The sequence below is a fragment of the Leucoraja erinacea genome, chromosome 9 (genome assembly GCF_028641065.1).
Source record: "Leucoraja erinacea ecotype New England chromosome 9, Leri_hhj_1, whole genome shotgun sequence".
Lineage (NCBI taxonomy): Eukaryota > Metazoa > Chordata > Chondrichthyes > Rajiformes > Rajidae > Leucoraja > Leucoraja erinaceus.
This window is the reverse complement of record NC_073385.1, coordinates 22,231,108-22,244,632: the sequence shown is the minus strand read 5'-3', so window position 1 is coordinate 22,244,632 and position 13,525 is coordinate 22,231,108. Positions and strand designations below refer to the sequence as shown.

The 13,525-nt window shown below is 44.3% G+C and overlaps 1 protein-coding gene across 1 annotated transcript in view; it reads left to right on the top strand.

Moving 5' to 3' along the window:
• LOC129700114 (protein kinase C eta type-like) overlaps positions 1-13,525 on the top strand; it is a 197,897-nt gene that overhangs the window by 125,170 nt on the left and 59,202 nt on the right. Inside the window, exons 6-9 of the mRNA XM_055640312.1 lie at positions 5,146-5,275; positions 6,222-6,361; positions 8,828-8,974; positions 9,620-9,793. Of these exons, the coding sequence (XP_055496287.1) occupies positions 5,146-5,275; positions 6,222-6,361; positions 8,828-8,974; positions 9,620-9,793 (591 nt within the window). The remainder of the gene's footprint in view (positions 1-5,145; positions 5,276-6,221; positions 6,362-8,827; positions 8,975-9,619; positions 9,794-13,525) is intronic.

Genomic DNA, 13,525 nt, shown 5'->3' with positions numbered 1-13,525 from the left:
TCTCTCCCCCCTTCTCCTCTATCCCCCCTCTCTCTCCCTCTCTTTCTCTCCACTCTCTCTTTCTGCTCTCTTTCTCTCCCTCTCTGCCTCTAACACCCCACTCCCTCTACCTCTCTCTCTCCCCCTCTCTCTCCCCCTTCCCTCTCTCCCCCTCTCTCTCTCTCTCTCTCTCTTCTCTCTCTCTCTCTCTCTCTCTCTCTCCTCCCCTCTCTCCCCCTCTCTCTCTCTCCTCTCTCCCCCTCTCCCCTCTCTATCTCTCTCCCTTCTCTCTCTCCCTTCTCCCTCTCCCCCCAATCTCTCTCCCCTCCTCTCTCTTCCCCCCTCTCTCTCCCTCTCTCTCCTCTCTCACCCCCTTTCTCTCTCTCTTCTCCCTTCTCACTCTCTCTTCTCTCCCTCTCCCCCCCACTTATGCAGAGCGGCTATAAAAGTTGAGAAAACTGGCACTGACAGCAAAGATAGACACAAAATGCTGGAGTGACTCAGTGGGACAGGCAGCATCTCTGGAGAGAAGGAATGGATGGCATTCGGGTCGAGACTCTTCAGACTCAGTCTTCAGGTCTGAAGAAGGGTCTCGACACGAAACGTCACCCGTTCCTTCTCTCCAGAGATGCTGCCTGTTCCGCTGTCCCGCTACAGCTATTTGTGTCCATCTTAGGTTTAAACAGTTTACAGATTCTGGTGTTTTGTGCGTGGGAGCTTGCTGTGTGCGTTCCGAGTCCCACACAAGCCATAGGTGACTGGGCAATCTGAACCCAAGCACCAAGTTGTAAGCGGCCGAAGGTGTGCATCCCTTGGGACGGCCCCCACTCTCCCCACGGCCATCCTCTGCGGGCTGTGGGTCGGGTGGAGCGGAGGTGTGGGACAATGTCCATCCCTCCACAGTGATGTGATGGACGCGGGGGTCTGGACCAATCGCTGACAAGTCCTGCCCCCCCGGCAACGTCCTGTCCGTTATTTGACTTTTCTGTTGAGTGGCAGTCGGTCCATTGGCCTGTAGGCGACACCGCCTTTTGGGTAGGTGGCGTTTCAGCATCCCGCCCCTTCCGTTAGTTTGGATTTAGGCGTCCCACCCTTTTGGTTAGTTGGCGTTTCGGCTTCATTTCCATTCGGTTGTTTGGCGTTTCGGCTTCGTTTCCATTCGGTTGTTTGGCTTCCACTTCTTTGCTTCGGCTTCTCGTCCCTCGGCGCCACGTCCGGGTACCGTCTTGCCTGATGCAGAATCCCAACTCAAAATGTCAACCATCCATTTACTGCCACAAATGCCTCCTGACCTGCTGAGATTGTCCAGGGTACAAAATCGGTTTATTGTACACGGTCGGGCCTACGTATGATTCCAGCCCCACAAATATGCTTGAATCTTAACTATTGCTCAGTTCGGGAGGTGGACAGTTCGTACTTCTTTGCCAGCTGTGTCCACTTCTTCAATGAAACCTGCCTCGTTCTGAGGGAGCTTGATAGAACAGATGTTAGGTATCTAGAAACAGGGTCACAGTCTTAAAATAGAGCCATTCAGCAAGGGGCTAAAGTGAAGGTTCTTCCCCCAGGGGATGATACAATGATACAACTTATTTGTTGTCATTTGAACCTCATTGAGGTTCATAGAATCATAGAGTAACACAGTGTGGAATCAGGCCCTTCAGCCCAACTTGCTCACACCGGCCAACATGTCCCAGCTACACTAGTCCCACCTGCCTGCATTTGGTCCATATTTTCCAACCTTGTCCTATTAATGTACCTGTCTAACTTTTTCTTAAATGTTGGGATAGTCCCAGCCTCAACTACCTCCTCTGACAGCTTGTTCCACACACTTCATTGAGGTTCAAATGAAATTTGGTTTCTGCAGTCATACAAACAAGTAGAAGAACCAAGACACAACATAATTTACACAAACATCCATCACAGCGAATCTCCTCGTCACTGTGATGGATATAATGAACCTGTGGAATTTTCTGATGAACAGAAAACGTAGCAGGGGTAGGCCACTGAGTCCTAGAGTTTAAACTGCCATTCACTAATATCGTGGCTAACCCTGTGCCTGAGGTACATTTCCCTGCATTGGAAACATTGGACTCACGTTCATTACTCAGTAGCTCAAAATGAAAGGATTTCACCTCTAGTGGGCAATTTCTTTGTGAGATAAATTGAAATGTACTGTAGCGATGGGAAACATACTAGTGTGTAAGGTCAAGGATCTTCCCTAATTGTAATTGCAACTCAGTTGATTGCACCCAACTCTTTGAACTTGGGAGGTTCCGGTCAGACTGTTGGTGTATACAACTCCAAAAACCCAATGGTGGAGTCATAGAGTATTACAGCACAGAACCAGGCCCTCTCAGCCCAACTTGTCCATGATGCCACATCTAAGCTTGCTTTTACCAATGTTGGATCATATTCATCTGAACCTTTCATAGAATCATAGAGTGATACACTGTGGAATCAGGCCCTTTGACCCAACTTGCTCACAGCGGCCAGCTACACTAGTCCCACCTGCCTGTGTTTGGTCCATATTCCTCCAACCTTGTCCTATTAATGTACCTGTCTAACTTTTTCTTAAATGTTGGGATAGTCCCAGCCTCAACTACCTCCTCTGGAAGCTTGTTCCATACACCCTCCACCCTTTGTGTGAAAAGGTTCCCCCTCAGATTCCTATAAAATCTTTTCCCCTTCACCTTGAACCTATGTCCTCTGGTCCTCAATTCCCCTACTCTGGGCAAGAGATTCTGTGCATCTTTCCGATCCATATACCTGCCCAAATGTTGTTACCATACCTGCCTCAAATAAGCCATCTCGTAGACGATGGATCCCTTTGCACTCATTTGAAGAAAAATGAGAAAGTTTTGCCCAACACCCTCGACAATATTTAACATTCTCTCTGCATCAGAGAAATGCCTACCATAGTAACCTATTTATTACTGTATTGCTGTTTCAACATAAAGGAAGTCATTTCACTCCATCGAAACAATGCTGGTCGACAGAGCAGTCCCTTTCCCCTCCTCATTTTCCCTGTAATATATTCTCCCCACATTCCTCACAACAGATTGTAACACTCACCTACACACACGGGGCGATTTAGAATGGCTAATTAATCTATCATCCACACGTCTTTGGATCTGAAACTGGAATAAACCAACATGATCACAGGGAGAGCTCCTCACAGTCACCACAGGAGGTCAGGAACTTGTGTCTGTGGTACTGTGAGGCAGCAACTTTACTAACTTGTCATGCGCAAGTTTGTGTCATGTTCCTTTCATCACATGAAACGGTCGCAACCCAAAACTTCACCTATCCATGTTCTCCAAGGATGCTGCCTGACCCCGCTAAATTACTCCAGCACTTTGTGTCATTTTTTGTAAACTAGCATCTGCAGTTCTTTGTCTCTACATTCTGCCTGTTTTAAGAGTCATTTTGGAATATCCTGAGATGATGAATGGAGTTAGGGAAAAGGGAATTCTTTCTTTTGAGCCTGAAGATATATAGAGTGTGGGCTGTGCAGAAAGGTATTTTTCCCACTGTGTATCCAACATAATGTATCCTCCTGTTTGTCTTCCTGTGTTTGTTCAGCCTGTCACAACCTCTGCAGATCAGCACAGAGAGGTTTGAACCTAAAGGAATGGTTGAGTGGAAAAGGCAAGCAAGGATTTCAATTGAACATATCAACGTGCAGTGAAAAAATGGGGTTTGTGCATCAGTGGCCATACCTCTGTGGTCATACCCTGACTGCATGTTCAACTCATGCCCAGAAATATTTGAAAGCTAAAATTACACTCTCTGACATGCCACACAATGTAGTTGTCCCAGATGTTCTGCACCAGATAGGAACTCACGCCAGACTTGCAGAAGGCACATTGTCTCCCCATCAGAAATTACACTTGACAAAACTGGATTCTTTCCAGTAGTTGTAACTTTATTTTTGGTTGAGGAGTTGACAGTTTTCAGATCCTCAATCATTGCTCTGTTTACCCCACTGTTTGACTTCCAGTTTTATTGTCGTTGGCTCACAGTCTGTTAAGTAAAACAAAAGCGCCCCCTGGTGTTAGAAAATATGAGCGTCCATATCCAAACGCTTTCATTTATTTGAGGGGAAATCCCCTGCAGAACTCGTACCTTTCATTCATTTATTCCATTGCTCTCTCTATATCACCGTCTATATCCCTTTCCCCTGACCATCAGTCTGAAGAAGGGCCTCGACCCAAAACGTCATCTATTCCTTTTCTCCAGAGATGCTCCCTGACAAACGGAGTTACTACAGCTTTTTGTGTCTTTCTTCATTACTTGAGTTCCCTGAGCTCAGTTTACAAACTCCGGGGATGAACTGAGAATGTACTAGGCACAGTGGGACCCAAGTCACTCAAGATCAAAACTCATGGCTGGCTTTCCTTCTTGCGTAAGATGATTATAGAGGGTGATAGGGGCTGAATGGCCTCCCACTGTACTATATAATGTGTTAATATGACCAAGAGAGGCTACAGCTTTGGCTGAAACACACGCGTGCATTCTGTGAAAAAGTGGCTGGCATGATATTGCCCGTTTCATACCGAATTAGATTCTTCCAACCACAAATGCGTGATTGCAATGGTTAGAACATAGAACAGTACACAATGCCTGTGCTGAACATTATGTCAAGACCAACTCTTAGCCCATATCCCTCCATTCCCTGCATATCCATCTGCAAATCCAAAAGTCTCTGAAATACATCCCCCGGCAGCATGTTCCAGGCACTCAACACCCTCGGTATATAAAAAAAAATCTCCTTAAAACTTTTCCCCTTTCACCTTAAAGCAATGCCCTCTGGTATTTGATATTTCCATTCTGGGAAAGATTCTGACGGCCTGCCCTATATATGCCTCTCATAATGCCAGAGAAAACAACCCAGTCTGTCTAACAATCTCCTTGTAGCTAATACCCCCTAATTGAGGCATAATTCTGATAAATCCGTGCCTTCTCCGAAGCTTCCGCATCCTTCCTATATTGGGATGACCAGAAATACAGACAATACCCCAAATGTGTCCTAACCAATGTCCTACAAGCTGCATCATAAAGTGAAAAGGAGATAATAAAATCCAGTTACACCAAAGCAGAACAACTGTCTCTTTCTATATCTCTACCTATGCACATCTTAATTAATTGATGATTTTCATCTTGCAGGTATGTGAACAAAGATTCAGCATCAATGTGCATCACCAGTTCCACGTCCACAACTACAAGAAGCCAACCTTCTGTGACCATTGTGGCTCTCTGCTCTATGGACTAATGGGGCAAGGGAAACAATGTAAAGGTAAATGGCTCCCTTTCTTTAGTTCCTGTGGTAAATGAAGCTCTGTTGACTTTGCACGGAAAGTGAGCAGAGGGCCATTAAAATACACCTCCATGTGCTCAGGTCAGCAGACATAACATGACGATGAATGACATTAACAGCAGTTGTCTGTGTAACACATTTGAATACCAAGTGTAGTAGAGGAGGGGGAGGTAGCATGGATGATTGGAGATGGGAGAAATATAGTGCACAATAGTTTGCAATTCGTGTTTAGGATTAGGTGAGACAATTAACGTGACCATAATTATGTGAAATCAACCGGGAACATCCACCGCATTCACATTTAATTATTTACACATAATGTTTCAATAATGCACATAAACAAATGTAATTGACTAAAAGCTTTGTTTAATATTGGTTTTGCTGATCTAAAGAATATTGATAGTATAGTTAAAACCCATAAATCCAACAGACATGCAGTTCCTTTGGTCAGCTGGGTGTCATCGTTAAAGTTACTGAACGACAGCAAGAAATTGAGCATAGGAATCCACCGCTATACAACTCAAAATCTGAGTCCTTCAATAAAATGCAGCAAATTCCATAAACTCCAACAAGATTGTCGTGGGCCCCCTCCACTACCTCAAGCAAAGATGTGCACAGTGTGGTCTTTTTAATTGGCATCCTGTAACGGATGCTCTGTCAGTGTAGGAATCCTGGGGGTCACACAGGCTGTTTTGTCGTGGCAGCTGAGACTTTGAAGGAGTCCGAAGGACTGGGAGAGGTTGTGTTATTTTTGCACACCTGCCAACGGGAGCTCGAAGTAAATGTGTTGCACGGTATGCTGGCCGTGTATAATACTGCGGTGAAGTTTTATTATCGATTGTCAGACTCGGGTTGCTTTCGGCACTGAATGGGCTTCATGCACCAGTAGATGCTGACGCAGATCTATTTTCTCTCCTTTTGACAGTTTGCAAAATGAACATTCACATTCGCTGCGAGAACAACGTGGCTCCAAGCTGCGGAGTGAACTCTGTGGAGCTGGCCAGGAAGCTGGCAGAGATGGGGCTCAGTGCGGGGAGCATAGCGACTCTGAAGAGGAGACAGACGGTAAGGATGCTGCCACTGGTTAAACGGTGGAATGCTGGACCTCCGTGTAGGAGAACATTGCCAGTGCTGGAGGCTAACCATGGCTGGAATGCTTTCAACATGACAACAGTAAATCGAAGATAGAACAGTGCAACACAGGAACAGGCTCACCAGCCCACAATGCCTGTGCTGAATATGATGTCAAGACCAACTCTTACCCGCCCACACATAATCCATAACCCTCCATATCCATGCACTAATCTAAAAGTATTTTAAATGCCACTATTGTATCTGCCTCCACCACTAGGCCCAGCAACACGTTCCAACCATTCAACACCTTCTGCATTAAAAAAAAACATACCCCACACATCTCCTTTAAACTTTGCCCCTCTGACTTTGAACCTGTGACCTCAAATATTTGATATATTTCCATCCTGGGAAACAGGTCCTGGTTGTCTTCATTATCTATGGCTCTCATGATTTTATGTACAATATATGCTATAATATCCTCTTCAGCTGTGGAGTAATGTGGGACAGCTCAAGGGTAGATTGGTACAATCTAGGAATACATGGTACAGGAGAAGACCCTTTGCTGAATTGTGTCTAATGTTGTCATTACTTCTGCCCCTTTCCAAGTACCAATCTTTCTTCCAATTACTGTACAACCAATACCCTCCTTGATCATTGACCTCTCTGCTTAGGGAAACGGGTTCTTCCTACCCATCCCCCAGGCTTCTCACAATTTTGGATAAACAAGGAACTTGATGCTAAACGAGGAACAAGACACCTATCCATGTTTTCCAGACATGCTGCCTGACTTGCTGAGTTACTCCAGCACTTTGGTCTTTGCTCATAATTTTATACACTCTAGTTAAATGTACCCACTCACCATCGTCTATCTTAAAGCAAATAATTGTCACTGCTTTTTCCTTGTTGCCAAAATTCCTTAGTCCTGGAAATTCCCCTGGAAATTTCTGCGTAAACTCTCCATTGTAATCCTATCTCTTTTACCTGGTGATGGTGGTGATCAGAGCAGTGCATGGTATTCAAACTATAGTTTAATTAGTGTTCTAAACATCTGGCATAATCATTCTATGTTTTATAATTCTTATTGGTATTTCCCATTTATGGACATGCACTCCTATTTCTCTGTTCTTCTCAATCTTTCCCATTTATCATATATATCACACTGTTGCAGATATACCCGTTGTCAAAATAAATACGGCTAATGTTGGCATCACTTTGCAAGAACTGCGCTCTGACTGTAGTACTTAAATATAAAATATTGTACTGGTCATTTAAACAGCACAAATGGTGATGTTGTATGGAAGAGATGGGGAGGGAGATTTAGTAACGTTTTCAGAAAAATTGTATATCCTTAAAGACAGAAAACAATTCTCCCAATGTGTGTGTTCCAGTGATTTTATTTGTATTAAATGGCGACACTTCACTAGCAAGTTTAATACTTTACATGCCACATTAAACAAGACATTTGTTACTGAGCAGCAAAGCATGCAGTGGTTTTCCATTTGTCCCAGCTTCTTTCTTTATTCCCAGTAACTATCCTTGTACCTTATTTTTAGGACATGTGCCTTCAATATTCAATTCTACAAAGTATAGGTAAAGTGTCCTTCCTCTGGCAAACAATGCATTGTTTTTGCTAGTCTCCATGCCTCAGTTATAGAGTTATATATGATCTTACAGCGTGAAAACAGGTCCTTAGGCCCAATTTGCCCATACCGGCCAACATTTCCCATCTACACTGCTCAGACCTACCTGCATTTGGCCCATATCCCTCTGCACCTGTCCTATCCATGTACTTGTCTAAACTTTTCTTAAACATTGCAATAGTACCTTCCTCAACTATCTCCTCTGCTAGCTCGTTCCATACACCTTCCACCCATTGCGTGAAAAGGTTACCCCTCAGATGCTTATTAAATATTTTTCCCCTCTCCATTATGTCCTCTGGTTCTCAATTCCCCGACACTGGGCAAGAGACTCTGTGGGTCTACCCGATCTATTCCTCTCGTGATATTATACACTCCTCATGATTTTATACACCTTTACAACTATATGACTCCTCATCCTCCTGTGCTCCAAGGACTAGAGTCCTAACTTGCTCAACATCTCCCCATAGCTTAGGCCCTCGAGTCGTGGCAACATCTAAATGCTTTCTCATTCCTGTACCAACCTTCAAGTCAGGCAAACAGAAACTCATTGTGTTAAAATATTTATGCAAGTAGAACCTTTCGATGAGCTTTGTTTGATGGCATTGAGTAGAAGGGTTGATTTTGAGGTTATGGGCTATGTATGCACAAGCGTTTGGGTGATAGGTAACATTTGGTAGTGTGATGTACAAAATCTTTGCATCACAGCAAATGTCTGGGCTGCCCTTTTAGTCATACAACTACATTTATTGGCTGATGTTAAGTGTTAAGTTCCCTGTATTCTGCATTAATTATTTGCATATCTTTTTACTTGAAAAAGGGGCAAAGTTACAAAAACCACAAAGAAGCCGAGACGCCTGGAGACACACCTGACAGCAATGACAAGGAGAGCCAGCGAATGGAACGCAAATTAAGCATTGACGATTTTACCTTCATCAGTGTCCTAGGGAAAGGCAGCTTTGGGAAGGTAAGTCACACTGCACTTGGATGAACCAGTAGGAAGCTTAAGATGTGATATATGTAGTCCCATTGTGTAATGCGCCACAGCACATAACTGTCAGCTTTGTAAAGACGGACTGACTGCAAACCTGGTTGCTGATTCTCTATTATTTATGGACGGGTCTATTATGCATAAAGCAATTCAGATTTATTACATGCAATAATGTGAGAGCAGCATGCAGATCCCCAGTCAATCTGACCTTTTCTCCTCAAACAAAATAATATATTTTAAAGCTGGGATTAATAAAGGTCAAACACTCTCCTCTGCTACAAATCATTCAGGAATTATGTGCAAAATTCCTAAATTGACTCACTTTTGGCAGTGGGAGGAGGAAGTAGGTACATTTCTAAGGGTTGCACAGCATGGAGATTTGTTGTAACAGTGGCAAGTTTTATAATGTCTTTCTACAGAGTTTGTTTTCACGTGTCATGGATTCATAGAGCCTTTCAACATCGACACGGGCCCTTCGAACCCAGCTAACATTCTGGAGGCCGCATGCTCTCTCTGCGATCTCGCAAATCTTCACTGGCTGCTCTGTTTCCTCCCAATTCCCAAATGATGCAATTGCTTCCTAGTTGTGGGTTATTCCATGCATCTGCTCTCTGACTACAGGTAATGCTGGCAGAGTTCAAAAGCACAGAAGATGTGTACGCTGTGAAAATACTGAAGAAAGACATGATCCTCCAGGATGATGATGTGGAGTGCACGATGATCGAGAAACGGATCCTGTCGCTGGCCAAAAACCATCCATACCTCACACAGATCTTCTGCTGTTTCCAAACTCCGGTGAGCAAAGTCTTTGTCAATTACATTAAAGAAAAACATTTTTCACACAGAGAGTGGTGAATCTGTGGAATTCGCTGCCACAGAAGGTAGTTGAGGCCAGTTCATTGGCTATATTTAAGAGGGAGTTAGATGTGGCCCTTGTGGCTAAAAGGATCAGGGTGTATGGAGAGAAGGCAGGTACAGGATACTGAGTTGGATGATCAGCCATGATCATATTGAATGGCGGTGCAGGCTCGAAGGGCCGAATGGCCTACTTCTGCACCTATTTTCTATGTTTCTAAAAGTAGTGTGATAAAGAGTGGACCATCTGAATTTCCATTTCAGGATGATATAAAATTCAACTGCATGAAAGTAATTTAAATATTTTTGTATCATAAAAGTTTAACCAGGGGGAATGTTCGTAGTCTTTCTCCCACATCCCCAGCTGTTGTTCAGTGAGTTCATGGTTAAACAGTTCCTGCCTTCAACTTTACTTTTCTCCACGTCAAAACTCTACCTGTCCTTTGAGCATAATCCATGACCATACCATCACCATTTTCTAGTCCCGATGTCTGAAAATGCATGGTCGACTGGTAGAATTTGTTCTAACTCACCTCTCTCTGAAGTGGTTATCTCCTCATTTTGGGCTGTGCCCCCTAGATTCTTAGTCCCCCACAAGGGGAAACATTCTGTTAATTCCCAACGTGCTCAGCCACTGCAGAATGTTGCCCATGTTTAGTTTAATTGAGGGATACAGCCTGGAAACAGGCCTTTCAGCCCACCGAGTCTGTGCCAACCAGCAATCATCCATACACTAGTTGTATCCTACCCACTAGGGACAAGTTGCAGAAGCTAATTAACCCACAAACTCGCATGTCTGTGCATAGTGGGAGGAAGCCAGAGCACCTGAAGGAAACCTGTGCAGTCACAAGTAGCACATACAAACTCCGTACAGACAGCACCCATGGTCAGGACCAATAGACAGTAGGTGCAGGAATAGGCCATTTGGCTCTTCGAGCCAGCACCACCATTCACTGTGATCATGGCTGATCATCCACGATCAGTACCCCGTTCCTGCCTTCTCACCATATCCCTTGGCTGCTATCTTTAAGAGCTCTATCTAACACTTTCTTGAAAGCATCCAGAGAATTTGCCTCCAATGCCTTCTGAGGCAGAGAATTCCGCAGATTCACAACTCTCTGGGTGAAAACGCTTTTCCTCATCTCCGTTCTAAATGGCCAACCCCCTTTTCTTAAACTGTGGCCCCAAGTTCTGGACTCCCCCAACATCGGGATCATGATTCCTGCCTCTAGCTTGTCCAATCCCTTAATAATCTTATATGTTTCAATAAGATACCCTCTCATCCTTCTAAATTCCAGTGTATACAAGCACAGTTCCATTCTTTCAACATATGCCAGACTCGCTATAACTTTGTGAACCTACGCTGCACTCCTCAATAGCAAGAATATCCTTCCTCAAATTTGGAGACCAAAATTGCACACAATACTCCAGGTGTTGTCTCACTAAGCCCTGTACAACTGCAGAAGGGCCTCTTTGCTCCTATACTCAACTTCTCTTGTTATGAAGATCACCATGCCATTATCACGATGAGAAAAACATTTTTCACACAGAGAGTGGTGAATCTCCGGAATTCTCTGCCACAGAAGGTAGTTGAGGCCAGTTCATTGGCTATATTTAAGAGGGAGTTAGATGTGGCCCTTGTGGCTAAAGGGATCAGGGGGTATGGAGAGAAGCCAGGTACAGGATACTGAGTTGGATGATCAGCCATGATCATATTGAATGGCGGTGCAGGCTCGAAGGGCCGTATGGCCTACTCCTGCACCTATTTTCTATGTTTCTATCCTTCTTCACTGCCTACTGTATCTGCATACTTACTTTCAGTGACTGATGAACAAGAACACTTCTCTTTTTCCTAACTTGACACAATTCAAATAATAATCTGCCTTCCTGTTCTTGCCACCAAAGTGGATAACCTCACATTTATCCATATTAAACTGCATTTCCCATGCATCTGCCCACTCACCCAACCTGTCCAAGTCACCCTGCATCCTCATAGCATCCTCCTCACAGTTCACACTGCCACCCAGCTTTGTGTCATCTGCAAATTTGCCCATGTTACTTTGAAGGATCGAACCCGGGTCTCTGGTGCTGTAAGGCAGCTACTCTACTATTGCCCCACTGTGCTGCCCATGTCTTTCATTAGAAGCCTGGTAATGTGATTATAACCACCCTCCCTTGCTCTTCCTGAGCTTTGAGATGAAAGGAAAGATTTGGTGTTGTTGAGGTAATTTCCCTCGTCATCATTCATGGGGAGCAAAGAAACAAGTATGAGCTCTGCAGCCCCTCCAGCCTGCTCTGTCATTCAGTGAATTCCTGGCTGACCTGTGACTAAAGTCTATTTATCTTCCTAACCTTCATATCCCATAATACCTTTAATTGAGAAATTTTCAATTAAAATCATCAATTAACCTGTCATCAATTGTCATTGGAAAAAAGTTGTTCGGCACGGACTTGTAGGGCCGAGATGGCCTCTTTCCGTGCTGTAATTGTTATATGGTTATATGGTTATTTCTGGAGGCAAATTCCATTATCTGCCATTGCCTTTCCAATCCTCTATGCATGTTCAAGATGTTACTGCCCTGGAGAGAACTCTTTAAATATACTTCCCACTTTCCTAATGTACAACTAGAAGTCCTGGGGGGGAAGCATCAGAGAATTGATCTTGGGGGGCAAAAAAAGCTTTCTGACTGTTCTGACACTCTGACAAAACAGGTTCTGACTGTCTATCCCATCAAATGCCCCAGTCCCACTTAGGAAACCTGAACGGAAACCTCTGGGGACTTTGCGCCCCACCCAAGGTTTCCGTGCGGTTCCCGGAGGTTTTTGTCAGTCTCCCTACCTGTTTCCACTACCTGCAACCTCTGGCCACCACAGGCAACCTCCGGGAACCCCACGGAAACCTTGGATGGGGCGCAAAGTCTCCAGAGGTTTCCGTTCAGGTTTCCTAAGTGCGACAGGGGCATTAACCTCTCATAATTTTATATGCTTCTATGAAGTCTATCCTCAACGTACAGCGTTCACAGAGAAAACAATTCAAGTCTATCCGACCTCTCCCTATAGCTGAAACCTTTCCACTCTTTTAGTTTCCCTTAACTGCAGTATTTTCATTCTTGATACCATTGGTCTTGTTTGAATTATGTGCTGCGATTTTTGCTTTGCAATACCAGCAATCTAACAACAGATGGCATCCAATATCACAACTTGGCTTTGAGTAAATTAAGTAGAAAACTGCATTGACCAAGGAGGTCAATGTAATTCTCTGTGATCAACTGCACTGACCAAGGTGGTCTTCTGTGGAATTCTCTGCCTCAGAATTGGAGGCCAATTCTCTGGTTGCTTTCAAGAGAGAGTTAGATAGAGCTCTTAAAGATAGAGGAGTCGGAGGATATGGTGAGAAGGCAGGAACGGGGTACTGATCGTGGATGATCAGCCATGATCACATTGAATGGCGGTGCTGGCTCGAAGGACCGAATGGCCTACTCCTGCACCTATTGTCTATTGTCTATTGAGGTCGTTCTGGAAATAAATGTGATACACTGTGAAATTGACACTTTAATGCTGTACCAAGATTGGGTTTATTGTCCTGATACAATTATACTGAACTATGCAAAATCTGACTCCTATATGATTAATGTTTATCTTGATGCCATGGGAGCGGGTCCTTCAGCCCAC